This window comes from Lepus europaeus, chromosome 12, assembly GCF_033115175.1.
Source record: "Lepus europaeus isolate LE1 chromosome 12, mLepTim1.pri, whole genome shotgun sequence".
NCBI classification, from domain to species: Eukaryota; Metazoa; Chordata; class Mammalia; order Lagomorpha; family Leporidae; genus Lepus; species Lepus europaeus.
In genome coordinates, this window is record NC_084838.1 from 36,237,602 (window position 1) to 36,259,538 (window position 21,937).

The 21,937-nt window shown below is 55.6% G+C and overlaps 1 protein-coding gene across 1 annotated transcript in view; it reads right to left on the bottom strand.

The window, feature by feature from the left end:
* The window catches only part of TMOD1 (tropomodulin 1), an 81,165-nt gene that overhangs the window by 50,303 nt on the left and 8,925 nt on the right, over window positions 1-21,937 (bottom strand). The window contains exon 2 of the mRNA XM_062207906.1: window positions 10,639-10,807. Within this exon, the coding sequence (XP_062063890.1) occupies window positions 10,639-10,758 (120 nt within the window). The 5' untranslated portion in view covers window positions 10,759-10,807. The remainder of the gene's footprint in view (window positions 1-10,638; window positions 10,808-21,937) is intronic.

The window sequence follows — 21,937 nt, forward strand, 5'->3', positions numbered from 1 at the left end:
GCTCAGCTCCCCAGTGCAAATGGGTCTAGGGGTTCCTCCTCCACCTGCTGCTTCTGGGGGAATCCCACCGTGCTCTATCTCAGAGCGGACATAAGCTGTGTGTCCCTCTCTAAGGACCAGCTGGGATATATCTGAGTCTTCCCTGAACCCCAGCACTGAGCACTGGGTGCTAGGGAGATGTGGTCCCAGTCATCCTCAACCACGCGATATGGATCCTGTAGCTGGGAGAAGGATGCTGGCCCCTGGACACCCCTCAGGCCTGCACCACACCTGCCACTCATGCCTGGACCACCCAGCGGCTGCCCTGAGTGGATGTGTGGGTGGCAAACACATGATGAAGAGCACTAGAGTGGGGGATGCCCAGGGCGGGACCAGGGTCTGCTCATAAGAGTTCCTGGCAATGCCACGCCAGAGGGCAACACCTCTGTGATGCCTCTTTCAGGGGCTCAGCTTGGCTGAAGTCCTACTAACACTGCTGTCCCCACCTGGGACTTTCGACAGAGCAGGGCGTCAGCCCATCAAACAGGCAAACCCCCACGATAGACTCCTGATTGTCCCTGATCTCGGGTCTCCCCTTCTGGAATGTGCAAAGCACTCCGGCCTCTTTAGCCAAGCACGTGGCCTCTCAGATTTCAGATCGCATCTCCCGGTTCCCTTGCAGCTAGGGAGAGCCGGGTTATGAATGTGAGCAGCACCCAGTAGCAGTTTCCGGTAACTTAAGGCAGGTTGTGGCTTTTCCCCCTTTCTTGCCCTTCCCTCCCCTCTCCCCCTTCTGATGCCTGGAATGCGGACTCACGTTTTTCCACTGCTGGTCAGAGGGTCAGGGCTGCAGCCCGGGATGGGAGGAAGATGAGCCGGATGGAGGCCACGTCTCTGGGGAGCTGGACTCCGCCCCCAGGCTGCCTGCCTCTGCACTTCTACTTGGGACATGAATGAGCCATGGCCCAAATCATGTTCTTTCAAGATTCTGCTACTGGCTACCAAGCTGCACTCTATCCGACAACAGAGTCCCAGCCTGTGTCTGTGGGGCCACGGACAGGGCACGGGTGCTTTCTGGCTTTGAACTACCAAAGGCCAAAAGCTCTTGTATCTTGAAGCCTCACTTTTACCACCACAGGGTACAGCTGTTCATTTCCTCTAACCGAGCAATGCAGCGTTACGCGGATCCTCCGTTAGGGCAGCTGCATTGATGGTGCAAGTTACGCACTGCACAAATCCAAGGGCATTGGTCACTCTCTGGTGTATGTAAATAGTGTCTCCTGGAACAATGCAGTGGGCGACCTGCACAACTGTATCTGGCTGCATGGCATCTGTGATGGTACAATGTGGCTCCCAGTCTCAGAAAACTTAGATTCTCTAGAATCCAGCTGGGGGAGGGGGAGACGAATCCTATACTTAGGCTCGACACACTTTTATTAACCACTACTGTCTGCCAGGCACTGGGCGTGGTATGTTTCCCACGTCCAATCATAATTATATATAGGTATAAGCTTATGTGTGTGCACACTTTTAAGCACACACACACAATCCTATTGCATGAAATAGAACCAGAATTACAAACTGGAAGGCTCAGAGTCCAATTTAATGCAGAAACTTGGCTTGGTTTGCTTGGTCTGTGTGTTTGGATAAGCTGCCAACATTTTAAAATAAGGAGCCGGCCCAGAAAAATCCAGATTTCTAGCACCTCTTGAAAAACTAGATGATCCGGCAAGACTGGGGCCACATGCTCACAGTCGCTGGAAATGAAAAGTTTGCCACAGTCCTTATCATTCCCTATTGTCTCTGACACACAGGTAAAGTCAGTTACTGCATATCATTGGCTCAGTTGCAGCCTTTCCTCCCGTGACCAATGAAAATTGTTTACATACATATCTCTTTCAAGAGCGGAAACGTAAAAGATTGGCCAGGATGGTTGCGTGTCTCCAGAACGCTAACCCATCCCCAAAGCTTCTTTGACACTGCGCACCTGCGGTTGTGTGTAGCTGGTGTGCAGCCTGGGAGGAAGAAACCACTCAGCAGAACGGGTGGGAAGGCAGGCTTTAAACTCCAGCGCCACCTTTTCTTTTTCAGGATGGTCTGAACGAAATAAGGGAAAATGTGACCATTTCTTAAAAGTGGACGATGGGAACATACAGGGTATCTTCTGTACTCTCCTGTGTGTTCAAAATGTTTCCTGGTAAAAATGTCAAAAGCAGAAAAGGAAACTGTAGCGAGGCAGGTGCTGTGTAGGGGACTCGGAGGTACAAGGTCAGGAGGGCTTCCCGAGGGAGGGGTGGAAACTGGGAGGATTCAGACGGGAGGAGCCTGGAGCTGCAGGTGCAGGAGACCGGCAGGCACCAGAGGCAGAGGGGAGGGGTCACGGGTCAGGAGACCGGGGTGGGGTGGGGACATCAGGCTGTGTGCAGGGCTGGCCAGCAGAGTTTCTAAGGATGTGTGCCTATTTTTAGAGGAGAGATTTATTTCTTTCCATTCCAACTGTTTACTTCTGCCCTGAGCTTGTGAATCTGCCGGTTTGTGTTACAAGGGAGAACCACAGCCCATGGCCCCAACCTGGCTGCTGCCTGCATGGCCACGGGTGCCCTCTGCCTTACAGGGCACGATCTGGAGTGGGGGTAGGGGCAGGCTCTACCCTTGCGTGGAGTCTGCTGTGGGGCCATGCAGTGAGACAGGAAGCCCCGGGCTCGCATCCTGGCGATGGGATTTGCTGTGTGATCTTGGGCGAGTCCTTCGCCCTCTCTGGGGTGCCGGGTTCCGCTGGTGCTGTTTCCATTACTAACGTGGTAATAGTGCTTGCTGCTTAGGACTGGCAGCAGGAGTTGGGAAGATACAGAACGCACCAAGGGAACAACACACACCTAGGAGGACTCTAAAACTTGGGGTTTCTTTCCCTGTATCACCCCATACATGGGCACTTCAGAAAGTTTGCGGAAAATGGAATTAAAAAGCTAAGTTCGTTTTGGCGCGCTTTTAAAAAATCCTTGCATATGAAGGGTCTGCAAACATTCACGGAAAACTGTGTATGATGAAAAACATTATGCGTGGATTTCAAAAATTTATTTGCACCAAAATAAACTCACCTTTTAATTCCATTTTGCTCATGAACTTTCTGAAGAACCCTTGTTTGTGCCAGGTTGGGGGGTGGGGGCAGATGGCTTCTGAGCATCCTGGGAGCTGTGAGAGTCTCCAGTTCTAACTTCTCCAGCATTTCCTCCACAATTCATGGCCCCTTGCTCTCAGAATGCCTGACATGCGATGGGCTAAGGCAGGCAGGGTTTGGGCATGCGTGGCGCACGGGGTGAAGCCGCCACTTGCCATGCCTGCATCCCATATGGTAGTGTCAGATCAAGTCCTGGATGCCCTGCTTCTGATCCAGCTCCCTGCTAACACCTGGGAAAGCAGCAGTGATGGGCCAAGTCCTTGGGCCCCTGCACCCATGTGGGAGACCCAGAAGCAGCTCCTGGCTCCTGCCTTTGGCCTGGCCCAGCTCCAGCCATTGCAGCCATTTAGGGAGTGAAACAGTGGATGTAAGACCTCTCCCTGTCTCTCTCTCCCTTTTCCCTTCTCCCCTCTCCCCCATCTCTTTCATTTCTGCCTTTATTATTTTAAGATTTATGTATTTATCTAAAAGGCAGAGTTACAAAGAGGCAGAGGGAGGGAGAGAGGGAGGGAGGGAAGGTGGGGTGGGGGGAGAGACAGACAGACAGACAGAGAGAGAGAGAATCTTCCATTTGCTAATTCACTTCCCAAATGACCATAATGGCTGGTGCTGTGCCGATCCAAAGCCAGGAGCCAGGAGCTTTTTCCAGGTCTCCCACATGGGTGCAAGGGTCCAAGCACTTGGGCCATCTTCTGCTGCTTTCCCAGGTGCATTAGTAGGGAGCTGGATCAGAAGAGGAGCAGCGGGGACTTGAACCTGCGCCCATTCGGGATGCCAGCACTGCAGGCAGCGGCTTTGCCTGCTATGCCATAACACCGGTAGAGGTCCTTCAGATAAATAATAAAAAAAATTCTTTAAAAAGAATAAGGCAGGGTCTGCCTGGAGGCAGTTGGTTATTTAATAACTGTGTGGTCTGGGCATCTGCTGCCCCATCTGTGGGATGTGTTCACACAGAGTGGGGAGGGTCACTCTCCTAGGACCCCGTGGAGACTGAGAGGAAGCCCATAGACGCGGAGCACCGCACATGGCCGTAGAGCACTGCCCCAGAGACTAACAGTCACTATTAGCATCTAGGGCTTTGCAAGGGCCTGCGGTCGCCATTGCTGGGTCTGCAGTTCACCGTGTGTCACAGAAACCCAAGGGCTGACTTTAGAACCCACCCCGAGGGGGTGGATGCTGGGTGTAGAGGTTAGGATGCCATTTAGGACGCCCATATCCCGTTCTAGACCGCCTGTTTGAGTCCTGGCTTCTCTACTTCAGACCCAGCTCCCTGCTAATGCGCACCCTGGGAGGCAGCAGGTGATGGCTCAGTATTGGGTCCCTGCCACCCATGTGGGAAAGCAGGACTGCGTGAGTTCTGGGGTCCTGGCTTCAGCGTGGCCCAGCCCTGGTTGTTGTGGGCATTTGGGGAGTGAGCCAACAGGTGGAAAATCTCTCTTTTCTATCTCTCTGCCTTTCAAATAATATGAAAATGAATAAATATGAAAAATATTTTTAAATCCCCTCTCAGAACCCAATTTCTTTATAAAGTTGGGATTATCTATACCATCCTCTCTCCTGCAAACATTTTGATCATTTTACTAATTTTTAAAATATCCAGCCTTTTCCCCAAAGACTCATTAATAGGCAATCTTTATACCAAATTCTTTGTGTTGGTAGACTCTTAATTCCTTTTCATTGCAAGATTAGTATTTGTGGTGAAAATAATGTAAGACCTTCCAAGGAAATCGAATGGGAAAAAGCAATTGGCCAGTAATTCCCAGATCTGTTCTCCATGTTGCCTGCCTGGCTGGTCCCACCTATGTGCCCAGGGATTCCTGGTCAGGACTCTGTGGGTTAGAGTCCCAGCATCCTCCAGGTGACGTCCTGGCCAAGGTACTCCCTCTCTCTGAGCCTCAGCTGCCCCAGTTAGGTAGGGAGTCAGATAGGAGCTGATGTGTGTGTGACAAAGGCCTAAGGAGACATTTGGGTCCCGCATATGCATCTCAAAGTCATCCTGATAATGTTTCCGATAAGATAACCTGGGTGTGGGGGGGTGTCCCTGCCCCTCCTGCCTGATATCTGCACTTCAAATATCCTGCCCCTGAGGATTCACCAGGGGGTCCTGCCCATCCTCCTGGCTTCCCCCTGTCTGATACCTTCTGGGGGAAAACTCAGGAGTTTTTCTATTTCCATCCAAAAAGTCCTTTGTTCCAGGAGGAGCAGAGGCGGGAAGGCAAGGCCCATCCCCTTAACCCCCCACCCCCCAACCTAACTGCACGCTCAGCCCTCTGCCTCTCTGCTGAGCCGCCTGCCTGGCCTGCCCAGGTGTATTCTCCACTCAACCATGTAACCCCGCTCTCCCCCAGTCTGAGTGACTAGGCGCTCTCAGGCTCAGTCTGGAGAGGTGCAAATCCGTTCTTACGGATGTCCCTGCCCTAATAAACCTTGCTATTTTACTTTCCACTACTCTCTGTCTCACGCCCAAATTCTTTCTTGCACAAAGACAAGAACCCTGCCATTCACCGGTAACACTCTCATTTTAAAAATTTGGGTAATCACGGAACTTACAGAGGACTAAATGAGGTCACCCACGCGGGGCTTCGCCTCTCAAGACCCTGCCCACGGCTCACCCGCCCACGGCTCCCCGCCCGAGGCCCCGCCTCAGACCCCTCTGAGCACCGCCCACTTTCTGCCCTGCAATCTGAACCCAGCAGCTGGCTCAGCTTCAGAGCAGCATCCACTTAACTCCGGGGAGACAGAAAGGGCAGCTCCTCTGGGCAATCAGCGCACAGCAGATACTTTTAGCACACGAAGCATTCCTTTCCCGCGGGAGTCCCTGCGCATGATAAGCTCCAGCTTTTCCAGAGGGACAGATAGAAAGTTTCGGGGACTGTGGTTTTTTTTTTTTTTTTTTTTTTTTAATGTGCACAAGTTTGGACTCTTCTGTCGCAAACCGAGCTGCTTTCCAACTCCTTGTACTCGACTCTGTCACATGATCCTGGGCTTAACGATTGTATAACCCAAGACGTCAGCCCCTGAAGGGTGTGCTGAGCACAGGTAGGGGACAGCCAGGAGTGGCTCGGGGAATCCCACGTGGTTAGGGCCGGTGGAGGCATCTGAGGCCACCCAGGCAGACTACGTACATTTCTCCTAGTAGGGAGAGAATGGGGGGCCGACATCTGGAATAGAGACAGGACTGGTGCAGGGATTTTTGCAACTCTAGGGAGAAAGAGGAAGTGGTTTTGCAGAATCAGGAAGCCAGGGCACATCCATGGTCCAAACCTCCTGCCTGAGGATCCCCAGGGTCCTTAGAACTGAGTGGCTGGGATGTGACCTCTGGACCTCACTGCCCAGTTTCCCCATCTGTAAAATGGGAACAACAGTGCTCAGCCACGGAATTAGGATGACAGTGAAACAAGCTGATGTTTGCCAAGTGTTCTCAACAGCGCCTGCTAGATAAAAACAGAAATCAGAACGGGAGGCACGCAGCGTGCAACAGACAGCAGTGGCCCAGGCGCCAGGGAACCCGGGTTCTGGTCTGGCCTCTCCTGGTCTGGTGCAAGTCCCTTCCTCTCTGGGCTCTGTAGGTTGGGGGGCAGGGGTTGGACACCTGCTGGCTGGCTCTCTGTCGGGCTTGTGATCCCGCATACCTGTGGCCTCTCCCTGGGCTGTGATTTCAGAACTGGGCCCAGGGAGGGTGAAACTGGAGCCAGGCTGTTTGTGCCCTGAGAAAGGAGTGGCAGCCAGGCCTTCTTTGAAACTCCCATGCTGCCTCGGAAGCCAGGTAACAGAGCCGCCTCCGTGAAGGGGCCGATTGTGCGGCTGGGCCAATGGATCTCCACTATTCCCTATCCTCTCTCTGCTTTCTCTTTTCTTCCTCTTGAACAGAGAGAAAAAGGGGCCTTTGAAAGCTTCAAGCCTGAAACCACAGATGTGTGAGGGTCCCGGGTCTCAGGTGGCTCAAGGTCACTTTCAAATACAGCTGCTCTCCTCCTGCCAGAGCGGCAGGTGCCTGGGCCTTGGAGCCTGCGTGCAGCCTGGTCTCCCGGCCCTGGCTGGGGTGGGCAGCAGCTCCAGTGGGCACGGGCTGGGTGGCCTCTTCCCCTTGGTCACCTGGAAGCAACAGTTGGCCAGGTCAGGGGTCCAGAGGCGCTGAGAATCTGCTGTGATGTTTGGGGTGGGGGCCATGTGGGAGTTCCTGGCCAGGGTCTAACAGCGCAATCCTAAGGGGCTACGCTCTCGGTTCTGCGAAGGTGCCTGTCTCCGCCCACCCCTCAGTCGCAGGTCTGAGCCTGAGCAGGACCTCATGTAAGCTGTTCCCACCCCACCCCATCTAGCCGCTCAGGACAGCTCCAACAGGGCAGAAGGCCAGGGCCGGCAGGGCCTCCTGGGCCCCAGCATCTACCCCCCCCCCCCACTGCTGCCCCTGGAGCAGCAGGGATCCTACAACACAGCAGGAGAGGCTGTGGAGTGGGCCAGGGCCCCTCCTAATCTTCAGGAAAAGCATTCCCAGGGAGTTGCCACGTGACCCTCTTGTCCCTCCCACCCACCCCTGGAGACCCTCCATAGTCGGTTTGCAGCAGCAGCTCCCCAAACCCAGCTCACCCGGTCACCCTGCGAGCCTTCCTAGGGCTCACTCTTCAGCCTGCCTGCCGCCCCTCCCTCCCTCCCCCAGGGCAGCACCCCCCCCCTCGCTCCCCACGGAAACTCCGCTCCCCAGCCACCTGGACAAGAGCCCTCACTCGTGGCCTTGGCTCGAGGCCGTCCCTCGGCCTGGAACTCTTTGTTTTTACTCTTGAGTTAGGAAAATCCAGGGCCCGGTTCCAATATCACCTGCTCGGAGAAGCTTCCCACTAGCAAGATTTAATCCTCTCTCCGAGTCCCTGGGCTGCTCCCACTGAGTGCTCTCCTGTGCCCACTTCCCCACCAGCCTGGGCCCCTGAGGGGCAGGGTCCCTGCCAAGCCCTCCTGCTGGTGCCCAGCCCGGGACCTGGCGCTTGGCAGGTGGCGGGGTTGAGACAGGCAGAAGCAGCCACATCCACCTCTGTTCCCCCGGGCACAGCTGTGCTGCTGTAACGCTAGGCGGTAGATCTAGGATAGAATCAGAGGACAGTGACTTCGCGGCGTGAAGGTGGAAGGGCGATCGCTTCTTGCCCCCATTACTGCTGCTTATTGCAGCCGGGCTCACGGCGAGAGACCACCGATGCGGGGAAAGATGGGGACCCCAAGGCTCTCTCCACCAATGCTGCCTTCTATTGCCTAGGGCGCAAGCGTGGGGAAGTCAGTCAAGAATGGTAAGACAAGGACCCAATGCTGTACTTTGAAGCTTTGGTAGCTAGACAACATTCTGAGTTATCTAGAAAGGATTCGCCTGGAGGTATGGCCGGGTTAAATTTCATGGAAGCTCAGGCCTGAAAGGGACCAGCCAAGTCCATCGATTCAGGCTGGGGACACTGAGGCCTAGGGGTGGACAGCAACTGTCCCAAGGCCAAGGTCATGTGAAGCACAAGAGACAGGGGCACATCTGACCTCCAGTCCTGTGTGCCCCAATCATTAGCAGGGATTTTTTTTAAAAGGATTTTTAAAATTTGTATTCAAAAGGCAGAGTGACAGACAGACAGGGAGGGAGAGCGAGTGAGAGTGTATTTGTCCGCTGGTTTATGTCTCCAGTTCCCCTGCAGCAGCCAGGACTGGGCCATGCTGGAGTCAGGAGCCAGGAGCTCCATCCGGGCCTCCCACAGGGATGACACGTGCTCAAGCGCCTGGGCTGTCACCTCCTGCCTTCCCAGGTGCATTAGCAGGGAGCTGGATTGGAAGCAGAGGAGCTGGGACTCAAACAAGCCCTCTGACGTGGGATGTCCCAAGTGGTGGCTCAACCCACTGAGCCCCAGTGTCTGCCCCTAGCAGAATCATTGAAATGGTATTGAAGCGGTGTTTCCCTCATGGATCGCTGCTAAGTCAGAGTGGAGTGGTGCTTTTTAGAAGGTGTGAGACATTCCATTTTTCATTGAAAATACACCAAATGGAAATGGAAAACATACTCAACTCAGTGACATCCACGACCTGCCTCCCCTGTGCTGGGCACTGACCTTGCACTTGGGGGACATGAGATGGCGTGAGATGAAGGCATGAGATGCAGACCCAGTAGATCACCTGGGAGTCCCTGGTACCACGCAGTGCCCCCCACCACCGAGAGAACCACTAGCAAACTTATGCTTCCCAGACCCTTGGCCTATGCGCTGCTGGCCTAGAGGTATTGTTTCCCCCAAGAAACACAACAACGATTCCACTGAACTGGAATTTGAAACTGCCACCAGGCCACGTGGGCCACCATGCCACGTTGGTCTCCTTGTGCAAAAGGGGGAGACCCTGGACTGTCTCGGCGCCAAAGGCCAAAGGAGAGCGATAGCGAGCGAACCCAGGCAGGAGATGGCTCGGGTCCTTCAGGAGATGCCCCGCCAAGTAAGGACAACAACTAGCGAGGGACCCATCGACCCAACGACCACGGGACCCATCACAAGAACGAGGACTGTTGTCATGGCCTCACTGGACGAGCGTGTGCGTGCGTGTGTGTGCGCATGCGTGTGTGTGCACGTTTGTGTGTGTGTGTAACAAACACCTTCGGCTTTCTCTCTCTTCTTCCCTTTTCATGTATGGACATTGCCATCCTAGCGTTTAAGTGTGGTTTGCATCACAGCATTGGAGGACATCAAGGAGAAGAGGCAACATCACTGAACGACTTCTCCGGCATCTTTCTGTGGTACACGGGGTAGTTGTGTCCTGCTGGACAGTTATGACCTTGTGCCGTCTTTGTGGCTTAAGGAGATGTGTATGGGTGCTACATCGACAAGGAGTTGACTTGTCATGGTTGGTTCTATGTCTACTGGCCGGGGCTACGAGTGTGCCTTGGGGGCGGTGCAGGGGGAGACGGACACTGCGGTCAGGAGACTGAGTAGAGCGGTTGCCCCCCCTCGTGACCGTGGGCCCCATCCAATCTGCTGAAAGCCTGGGCAGAACCAAACGGCTGACCCCCACCAGCTGGACCCGATCTTCTCTGCTGGACTGCCTCGGGCTGGGGCGTGGGTTTCTGTCTGGCATTTGGACCTGAACCCAACACCGGCTCTCCTCCTAGGTCCTCAGCTTGGGACTTCAGGCTGGGACCACACCCTCAGCTCTCCAGGGTCCTCAGCTTGCTGACTGCACATCTTGGGCCTTGCTGGCCTCTGTAACCATGGGAGTCCATTTGCTTAAAAGAAATAAATCTCTCTCCCTCTCCCTGTCTCCGTCTCTCCCTCTCTCTCTCCATCTTATTGCTTCTGCTTTTTTAGAGAACCCTAATAGAACACACTGCTGCAGCACGCCAGCCCTGTAAAGACAACATCATTCCAATGCCATTGTCCTCTAAGGAAACAAGAAGTGGAAGCTTCAGGAAAGGGCACACCTGTCCCGCCCCCATCCTGCACCTGTGACAGCGCAGCCCCCCACCAGGGCGCACTCACATCAGGGTCCAACTCATCCAGCTCATTCTCCAGGGTCCTGAGCTCCTCCTCCGTTAGGGCTCCGAGGATTTCGTCCTCATCCAGGTCACGGTATTTCTCGAGCTCTCGTCTGTAGGACATCACGGACGAACTTGACTTTGTCCTGTCAGTCTCTGCGTCGATTGGCAACCTACCAGGAGGAGAAAAATCTTAGAAAAGCTCTTCTCACGTTTGCTCCCTCCGAGCGAGTGGATGCCTACCTGTCACATGGTGACCGGGCGTGCGTCATGAGCAGCCAGGACCCTAATTCCATAGCGAGCTACGTCTAACTCAACTGCAAGGTGATGGTCCTAAGGGCATATGACATGACCTGTAACCAGCACGGCTGTCAAATACAAGGAAGTGGGTGATTATAAACGTGTCTGACAACTAATGGATGCTTTAAGCAATTCGAACACTTTGTAGTACAACTTTCCACCCTCTAGCCCGTGCCCCAGTGGGAATAACTGCTGGAAATTCTGCCTGAAGCTCATTTTCTAAGTGTGTGTGTGTGTGTGTGCATCCATGGTGAGTTGTTGAGTGTCTGTCCCACGTAGGCCTTTCCCCTACAACATTTTACCCAATCTTTACAAGATGTAGTGCATGGTCATAGCCAACAGCGCCGTGCTCCCAAGCGCTGACACTTTATGGTGTTCTCTAATGGAACCTGTGAAGTAGTGTTTCCTATTACCCCATTTTACAGATAAGGATGTTGGGCTTGGAGGGGTGAAGGGACCCACCACATCGTGCAACTAAGGAGCAGCAGATCTACAGCCTGAACGCGAGGTCTGTTGGCTTTTGGAGCCTGCGCTGCTCCCGCTGTTGTATCACAGAAGACTGTCTATCCTAGACACCCCCCCACCCACCCCATACACATGTGAGGGAACTGGTTCAGAGGGAAGAGGTGGTTTGCCCAGGGCACCAGAGCCCATGCCAGCCACCTTCCAGGCCATACTGCAGAAGGTTCATCTACTTCCCAGATTAGACACCTAGCCCCTAGCTTTGGCCCACGCACCTGCTATATCCCAGGGAAGAAACCAGGGGATGGCTGGGGGCACAATTCAGGACCCCCGTGGGCCTTCCTGTCACACCACGCTGCCCCTCTCCTAGCCTGGGAGGGACAACTGGGTCTCGTTCCCTTCTGTCCTCCCACTTGATTAAAATTGTCTTATGACCAACCCAGCTCACACCTCCCTGTGTGGCCGTAGCATCCCCTGGCCAAGCAGAGCTCCCCACAGCCCTGGCACTGGGTCTGCAGCTTGTGCTGATCCCATTGAGCTTCCCCGTTAGTGGGTTGTGGGTTTGCTTCAGGCCCTGCTCCCCAAGGCCCTGCCCAGGGCCATGCACACAGCAGGAAGCTTCTCACCAGGGTGAACCTGACCCCAAGTCTCTATCCGCCTTTGCCAGTCCAATCAGACAGGCTTGTTTCCTCTTAGAAAATGTTTGCTTCCTGCAGAGCTGTCATCGCCGTGTGTGAGCCTCTCCCCACCTGCCCTTCAGCCTCCCTGGGCTACCCACAGAGCTGATGGCTGGCAGGTGGGGCATCCGCTCGGGGCTTCAGTTCTGTAGACTCAGTGGGCTGGGTTGAGAGGATGAGGGCAGGGATCGGGGGAAGTTTCTACAAGCCAAGAGTTGCCAAAGATCGCTGGCAACTACCGCATGGGGGCGAGGCCTGGAACCCAGTACTCAGAAGGAACCGGCACAGCCCCCGGAGCCAAGGAACAGCGCCCCCCACCCCAGCCCCTGCTACCATCAGCACCTCTCCTTCTTCACAGACCCCAGGCAACCAAACGAAACCCATGGCTCATCTGTGACATGACTGACAGAACTTTCCGGAACACTGAGAAAGGAAAAACCAGGAAGAGACAACTAACCAATCCAAAAGCTAGGCTTTGTTGTCAGTTAAAAACAAGGGAAGTAATAGGAAAAAAAAAAACCTGAAGCCGAAGTTTCAGAGGCTAAGAGAAAAGGCCTGGCCCTGAGACGGCAGACAGCGTTTCTCCCAGGGTTGTCTGCCTGGTGAGCTCCTCGTAGGAGGGACCGAGTCTGTGGCCCCCGCTGGCCAGCAAGGCCTGGCTTCCCAAATACAGAAAGCCCAGGGCCACCCTTTCCTGTCAGGGCAGCTCAGCGTGGTCTGACGTCGTCCCTTGACCAGACCCCAAGAATGCAACATCCAGACCATAAATGGCCCCCTCCCCCGGTTCCCTTCTATTTACTCCCAAGAAGCAGGACCAGCTGCCAATGCTCCGGTATAGAAAAAAATCTTCCCGGAGGCCCTCGGAAAACAACCTAATTTGGTTTTTCTTAAATGGAGCCGGGAGAGGGAGAGGAATCCACCGTCTCCCTTTGAGGCCAAGAGGGACCCTGATGAAGGGCTCAGGGGCGTCCAGGACCCCAAACTCACAGCTCTCAGATGGGCTGCAGGTGCTCTAGGGGTGCAGGTCCACGGGGCTCGGGGCTGTTCTGCAGCGGTGTCTCTGGGAGGCACAGGTGGCAGCATTCCCCAGAGGGGTGGGGGCCCAGACACACCACCCAGGGGGAGCCATCCTGAATCAATGCCTCCACGTACCCACCCTGAGGTGCTGGCCAATTAATATACCCATCTCGGGAGGTCTAAAAAGCCCCTTCCAAGGTCCTGTTTCCTGGGGACATCGCGGAGCCATGAGATGTGACATTAAATAAGCCAAGGAGAACTGACAACTGCAGACGTAAACCAGGAAGCTGCCAGCTTCAAGCACTTTCCCCCAGCTGCCTCCCTGGGCTGGTTTCTATAAAGCAGGATTCTCCCGCTGTGGTCGGGGAACTGGACCGGGGGAAGAGCCGGGGCGGGAGGGAGGTGGGAGCGGGGTACAAATAGGGCCCGCTGCAAAGGCTGTTGTACAGCTTGATCAAAGGCCCCGTCTCCTAAAGAAACAGGTGTCCGCAGTGCGGTGCAGGCCTGGGTTGGAGGGTTAGTGGTGATGCTACCTTCCTCGGTGACCCCTGCTTAGATCTGTCCCTGGGGCCTGGCGTAGGTTAAGCTGACACTTGTGAGGCTGGCATCCCAAAGGGACAATGGTTCAAGTCCCGGCTGCTCCACTTCTAATCCAGCTCTCTGCTATGGCCTGGGAAAGCAGTAGAAAATGACCCAAGTCTCTGGGCCCCTGCATCCACGTGGGAGACCCGGAAGAAGCTCCTGGCTCCTGGCTTCTGATCAGCTCAGCTCTGGCTTTTGTAGCTACTTTGGGAGTGGATGGAAAACCTTTCTCTCTGTGTCTTGCCTTCTCTCTCTGTAACTCTGCCTTCCAAATAAATCTTTAAAAAAAATTTTTTTAAATAAAGAAAAGAATGGAATAAAAAAAAAAAGCTAAAAATCACTGGATGAGGACTTGTATTCTGCTTGGCAAGAGGGCAGCAGTGCTCGCCACAGCACGGGGTCAGAGCACACAGTGCCAAGAAGCAGATGAGGACATGGCCTGGGGTGGCACCTGGGGTGGCACCCGGTCCGTGTCGGGTCAGCAAGCACCAGCCACCACAGTGAGGCGCTGCTGCCGCTGCCAGAGTCTGCATCCCTCCCCACCACCGGGTGGGTCCTGCATCGTACTAGTCCCGTGTCCCTGGGGCCTGGTCCTGCTCCTGGCCCAGAGCTGCCCGCCGAGCAGGAGAGCATGAGCCTGGCTGAGTTCTGAGCCAGCATCCTTGCAACACGGCGCCAACTGCTTCTCTTTTTGGGTCCTCTGTTTTCCCATCTTCAAAACAGGAAGATCTGACCAGATGTTGGCAGGCTTGGGGTCTAAGAAGGAAGGGGTAGGCAGGAAGTGGGTGCTAAAGCCACTGGGCTGTCCGGTGTGGCCTCCCTGAGCTGCAGCGGCTTGCACACTCCCAGAGTCGGAATTGGGAGAAACGTGAGGGCAGCTCAACACATAAAACACACAGTTCCGAGTCTTCTGAACTCTGTGTCCACTTGACCCTGACCGCACGCCTGGCCACCTGCTTCTCCAGAGCCTCTGTTAGATACGAAAAAACCAGAATTCATAAGCTGTGCCAGAAGGCAAAGCTTGGCAGACCGGACGGCAGCAATCAGTGGGTCAAGGGCTGAGGCCGAGGTTCGGGAAGCCCCGGTGAAGAGGGTCCCTCCCCGCAGCAGGTGCCGCGGCTTCTGCTGATGGCCTCTCCCGCAGCCGCCTGTGTGGGGACCCTGGGAGCAGGCACTTGAGTGGCCCCGTCTTGATTTGCAGAGGGACTTCCCTGAGTTCAGGAAGAGCTGAGTCACAAGTTCCCTGAGTCCAGGAAGAGCTGAGTCACAAGTTCAAGTGCGTATTTCCCAGTTACACCATCTTCCTACTTCAGCCAGAGGGAGCATCTTGGGGATGAGCAGGGAGGGGTTGGTTGGCAGAGGCCCTCCTTCAAACACCGTCTCTGGCGTGTGTGACCCTCACTTCTGGAAGACCCTTTGGCTAGAGGGACTTGATGTTGTGATCCCCTGCACCCCAGGACAATGCCGTCTGCCCTCCTCTCTGGAGCCTCTTTCTCCCTCCGGCTGCAGGGACTCAAGAGCAGGTGCGACCTTCTTTGTCCCTCCCTGGAGAGCTGACTCCCTCCCACCCTCCTTCAGGGTACCTCTCAGACACGCCTCCACTCTCAGCTGATTGGACACAGTGGCCACTGAGTGATTGGCAGCTCAGTGACCTATCAACATGGCCTATGACCAGAAAAATAGGAGTTGGGCAAATGAGCCCCCTTCATTGCTTAGCATTGTCTTATTTTCCTGGCAGTGTACCCACAAATGAAACACCTTAAACAGAAATGTGTTGGCTCCCAGTTCCCTGGGCTAGGAACCCAAAATCAAGGTGTCAGCAAGGTTGGTGCCCTCTTGGGCCCGGAACAAGCTGCTCCAGGTTCTCTCCTGGCTCTGCTGGCCCCGGGCATACCTCGGCTTCCCCCAACCCTGTGCCCCCACATTGTCTTCCTTTTGTATGCATTCAGAATTCAAATTCTCCATTTTATCAGGATACACTCCTACCGGAATAAGCCTTCCCTAATGAATTCATCTTTCTCTCTTTTTAATATTTATTTGAGAGGCAGCACCAGAGAGCTCCCTTCTACAGGTTTGCTCCCCAAATGCCCACGATGGCCAGGCCTGGGCCAGAGCCAGGGATGCAATCCAAATCTCCCACGTGGGCGGCACCCGCCCAGTTACTTGAGCCACCACACTGGCTGCCTTCCAGGCTCTGCAGCGGCAGGAAGCTGGAACCAGGAGCCAGGACCACGAATGGAACCTATATCCCCCGCTCCTGAAGGCAGGCATCGTAACTGCTAAGCCAGATGCCCACTCCTTAATGACCTCACCGTACCGTGATCACCTGCAAAGACCCTACTTCCAAATGAGGTCCCGTTCTCAGGTGCGTCTTTTAGGAGGAGACACATTTGCACCTGCCGCAGCACTGAAGTGGGACATAGAGGGAGAATGGGCCAGTGCAGGGGAAGCTGGTGAGCACCCTGAGCACGTAGAAGCTGAAGCTAAGGAAAGAGACCTGGCCGGGGAGCGGGAGTCCCCCCCCCCCCCCGGGGGAGGAAAAGCTGAGCCTCTCCCAGCATCTCCACAATGCCCTGCCCTGCTCCCTCGGGCCCGCATGGCCACAGCACCAGTGGCTTCCCCATGGGCCCTGTCCTCCGAGGCCCGCCCCTCCACGCTCACACTGCGTGCTCTGCTTCCCTCCTGAGCATCCCTCCTGGGCTCCACGCTCCTCTCTGTTCTCACGCTGCCCTGGCTGGGCCTCATCTCTGACCATGCGGGCTGTCACCAGCCATGAGCTGCCACCGACGTTCAGCTGAACCTCTCGGTCCAGACCCCCCCTCCCTGAGCCCCGGAACCCTCCAGGGCACTGCTGCCTGGGGTGCACAGGTGCAGCCCTGAGCCCAGACCCCACTGCGCCACCCGCTCGCCTGGGCAGCAGCCTCTGGCCACCGCTGTCTCCTTCCTGCCCTGAATTTCACCTCACGCGAGGTGCCTTCAGAAAGCCCGCGGTGTGCATTATCAAAAGACGATGCATGGACTTCAAAACTCGTTTACATCAAAATCAGATTCTCTTTCAGTTCCATTTCCATGAGCTTTGCGGGGTGCCCTCCTGTGAGTGTTAGGGTCTGGCCATTGTCTGTGCCTAGGACCCTCTGACTGGGACGTCTTTGTCCCCACTCTCCCTTCTCCTGGCACCTGCCGTTATCATCGATGTCCTTAGGGCCACGTCCTGCCCCCTGCCCCCACCCTCCGGTGTGCACTCATTCAGGCCCCAAAGGATCTTTGTGGAAATCAGTTCTCACGCTGCTCCCCAGCTGAAAGCTGCTCCCACCCCGCCCCCCTCCGGCCCCCCAAATCGTGATAGACAGAGACCAACCTCCCTGGTTGGCCATCGGAGACCTGGAGGCTGTCCCAGCCCCACTGGCCCCAGGTTCCTCCCCGGCTCCTGATCCCAGCTTAGGCTTTCCCCGCCCTAGAGTTTCTGTCCCAGAGGCCACGCCCACACTGTCCTGTCAGCTTGAAGCCTCTCCCCACTTCCAAGCTCCTGAACCTCTTAGTCCACATGATCCTCACCAGGGCTCCCCCACCCTCCGGCACCCCCTCTCTGCCCTGCAGCCTCAGGAAGCAGCCCGGCCTGGGTGAGGGCAGCCACCCCAGCTGCCATTTCCACATCTTGGTGCCCAGCCCCAAGCCACGGTGCCATAACCGCAGGCGGACCCGAATTGCTAGTGGTGACATGGACCCCTGGGAGCAGGATGGACAACAGGATCCAAGCCCCATCCCCCAGGCCCTCGGCTGGGGGTGGGGGCGGCAGTGGCGGTGGGGGCGTGTGGAAGGGGGAGACGGTGAGTGGTGCGAGTTTCAGTCGGCTTCACTTGCTCAGTTTTTACGGTTGAGATCAGGGTCACACAGCTGAGTATGTAACCGCCAGTAACCAGTAACCAGTAACCAGTAACAACCCCTCCACGTGCAGAGATCTTTGCAGCTTCCGAAACAACACCGATACCTGCAGTGTTACGTCCCTGGGGTACACCATCACCCATGGTGGGATCCAGACAGAGGACAGGAGAGGAGGACAGAGAGAGAGAGAGGGAGGGAGGGAGGGAGAGAGAGAGAGAGAGAGGGAGGAAGGGAGGGAGGGAGGGACCTGGCCCTTCTGGCCACCCATGGCCGGTGTCCTCCTTCCCCTGGGGAGCCTCGGCCTAGGCGTCTCAACCTGCTGTGTTGAACGGTTCTCGCAGGTGGGACAGGTTATGGAATCTGTCGGCTCAGTGCAAAATAAACCCATGGACCCTGAGCCCCACAGGCAGGAGAGCAGGCCAGGAAAGCTACCACCATACAGTGTTCATTCCTCCCGTGGTTGCTCTCTCCATCTGTCATGGTGGGGTTTCTGTTGTTGTTTTTTAAAAAGACTTATTTATTTATTTGAAAGGCAGAAGGGCCGGCGCTGTGGTGTAGTAAGTTAAGCATCCACTTGCGGCGCTGGTGTCTCACACAGGTGCTGGTTCGAATCCTGGCTGCTCCTCTTCCAATTCAGCTCCCTGCTAATGCACCTGGGGAAAGCAGTAGAAGATGGCCCAAGTCCTTGGGCCCCTGCACCCATGTGGGAGACCATGAAGAAGCTCCTGGTTCCTGGCTTCGGCCTGACCCAGTCCTGGCCATTGCAGCCATTTGAGGAGTGAACTAGCAAATGGAAGATATCTCTGTCTCTCCCTCTCTCTCTCTGTAACTCTGCCTTTCAAATAATAATAAATAATTTTTTTAAAAAGAGGCTTTAGGATATTTAGTATTTTTTTTAAAAGGCAGAATTATACAGAGAAAGAGGAAGAGAGAGAGGGAGAGAGAAAAAGAAAGGGAGGGGAGCAGAAAGGAGGGAGGGAGGGGGAAAGAGAGAGGGAGGGAGGGAGGGAGGGAGGAAGAAAGAGAGAGAAAGGGGATGTTCCATTCACTGGTTCACCCCCCCCCCCCCCCCAGTGGCTGTAATGGCCAGGGCTGGGCCAAAGCCAGGAGCTTCATTCAGGTGTCTCACATGGGCAGCAGGGGGCAAAGCACTTGGGTCATCCTCCCAGGCTTTCCCAGGCTGTAGCAGAGAGCTGCTAGAACACGCTAGAAGTGGAGTGGCCAGGACTCGAACCGGTGCCTGTATGGGACGCCAGCATTGCAGCAACAGCTTAACTCACTGTACCACAATGCTGGCCCGGTGTTTTTTTTTTTTAAAGATTTATTTATTTATTTGAAAGGCAGAGTAGCAGAGAGAGGGAGAGAGAAAAGAGAGTTCTTCCACTCTTGGTTCATTCCCCAAATGGCCGCATGGCCAGGGCTGGGCAAGGCTGAAGCCTGGAGCCCAGAACTGCACCCTGGCAGCAGCACCTTGTACTTGGGCCATCCTCCATTGTTTCCCAGGCACATTAGCAGGGAGCTGGATTGGAAGCTGAGCAGCTGGGACTCAAATCAGCACTCTGATATGGGATGCTGGCATTGGACGTGATGGTTTGGCCTGCTGTGCACCTGCCCGTCATGGTGTTGTTATTTCTTAGTGAATATGGTCCACACAGGGCCTGTGTGCTGCAACCCAGAGCATGCACGAGAGGCCCACTGGCTGCCAACGTCCCTCTCCTGCCAGACACAGGCTGGGCACCGTCCTGCACTGGCGGGGCAGGGGACATCCAGCCAGGCATTTCCCCTGCCCTCCCTCAGGCCCTGCCCCACAGAATCCCTTGTCCACCCTGATCAGGCAGAGGCTGTGATACCAGGGCCACTGCCAAGAGCAATACAACCTCTGCCCAGGACCCCAGGCAGCTGGATAAGGGCAGCTTATCTGCCCTGCAGATATTCCAACTGAATGCACGGGGGTGGGGGTGGGGACAGAAGCCCTCAGTGGCAGCTGGGGGTGGGGGGAAGGATGGGGGAGACTGGGCAGTGTCTGGGGGTGCCTGGGCACAGGGCAGCTGAAGTCCAAGAGCCCATCTCAGAAAGCCAAGAGTCAGCAGGGGGTTCTAAGCCCTGGCACCTGCTCCATTGTCCCTTGGGACTTCGATTAAAGATATCAATTCAAAGATAAAATTAGGAATTTCAAGCCAGTAACTGCAGAACATTTAACCAAGCCAGAGGTGCTGCAAGAGCAGGGCTCTGTGCACCTGCACAGGTGACTGACCTGGTCCCAGCCCTATTCCCCGAGGGCCCCAGAGCCACCCTCAGCATCATCTCACCCCTGATGGTCCTTTTCCTCCCTAGTGGCTTCCAAGCATTGCAGTCTCCAGTCCCCGGGACCTGTAAGAGGCTGGGGCCACGGTGCAGGGGCAGAAGGGGCACTGGGCTAGGAAGGAGTTGGGAGCGTGGATGAGGACTTGCTGTGTGACCTTGAGCAAGTCACTGTACTTCTCTGGATCTCATTTGCCACAGCTGCAATCCACTGGGTGAGTATTTCTGGAGCCCCTGAGGTGTGCAGTGCCTGAGCGACTTTGGTGAGATGAGGGCTTGGACTAGGGACCGTGCAGACCTGGGCTTCAATCCCTGCCTTGGCTCAGAGGGACTGGGTGGCCTCGGGCACGCCACTCCGTGCCTCCTGGATCTGTGGGTCCTTTCGCGGAAAGGAGCGCGACACATGTTGCACGTTCTGTCTTGCGAGGCTGGGAAGGGACACGAGCTGCAGGGGGGTTCAGCTCACACAGCCTCCTCCCCCCTCCCCCAAGCCCTGCGAGCACTGGCTGCCGGACGTGGCTGGGCAGCCAGGGTCTCTAGTGACCCTGCAACCAAGGCAACAGGGTGAGGTGCTGGCCCCCGTCTCGGCGAGATGTCAGCTGCCTTATCCGAAAGCATGGCCACGAGCGTCTGGCACGGCTTTGTGCCGGAGCTCAGCTGTGGGCAACCGAGGAGGCACAGGTTATACACGGTCAAGTGTGGGTGTCTTAAAGAGACAGCTCACCGAACGTTCCCACGCATCTACACCTATGCTAGCACTCAGAGGAAGATGTAGGACAGCCTCGCCCAGCCACGCCCCTCTAAGGTGGCGACTACTCTGGCCTTGAACACCTTGGAGTAGCTTCGGCTCCTTCTGAATATCATTTAAATGGAAACATACACTGTGCATGTCCTTGTGCCTGGCTTCCTCCATTCCACGTTTTATCTGAGATTCACCCATGCAGTTGGGATTGTTTATGCTTGCTCACCACTGTGTAGCATCCTCTTATCTTAGACATACTATAATTTATTCCATTGTTAGTGGACAATTAGGTTGTTTCCAATATTTGACAGTTATAAACCAGGCAGTGAATATGTATTTTGGTGGAAATAAGTACTTATGTCTCTTAGGCACAAACCCAGGAGCAGAACTGGCAGATCACAGAGTGGGTGCACATTTAACTTCAGCAGATACCACCTAACGGGTTTCTAAAGTACTGGCACAATGCTGCACAATGGTCCCGGTCACAGCGCGTGAGGGTCTGGCTGCCGCACATCCTCGCCAGCACTCGATACTGCTGTTCCTTTCTCCTAGCCGTGGCGGTGGGTGGGCAGCGACCGCACTGTGCATCTCCTGAGGGCTGAGGGTGCGCACACATCCCTGTCCTCTTCCCCAGGTGGGCTGGATGGCTTCTCCAGGAATTGGGCCTTTTCTCTGGAAAGGTGCTGGCCAAGTGGAGGGCGGGGGGGCGGGCAGGTGTCCCATGAGAACAGCCGGGGGGCCAGGAGGCACGCTGTAGCCCGTTTCTCTTGCCATAACCGAATACCACAGATTGGTTAATTTATAAGGAGCAGCATTTGTTTCTTACAGTTGTGGGGGCTGGGAAATGCAAGGTCGGGGTGGGGGTCTCGCTGGGGGAGGGGAGACTCGGTAGGGTCCCAAGGCGCCAAGGCGTTGCGGAGACACCACATACTGCTAGCTCAGATCTCTCCTCCTCTCCTCACAAAGCTACCGATGCCATCACAGAGGTCCCATCTCACGACCTCCTCTAAGCCCACTCAGCTCCCCACCTACTACAAATGACAGGAGTTCTGGAGGACACACTCGAACCCTAGCCATGAGCATGGCCACATGTGCAACCTCGAATGGGCTGACCTAGGCAAGAGGGGGCAGAAGTGGCCTGGGGCTCCCCAGAGAGCAGAGACATGGATCTCCCGAGACTAAGACACAGATGTGGGATCAGCACAGGCCTGCGGGAGGGTGCGCGGGGCTGATGCTGGAGGCGGTGAGCACGCGTCACCTCGGACTCCTGCACAGGGACCACGGCGCCCTCCGTGAGGTCTTCCAGGGAGCATGGTTGTGTCAACTGACAGTGGTTGCAG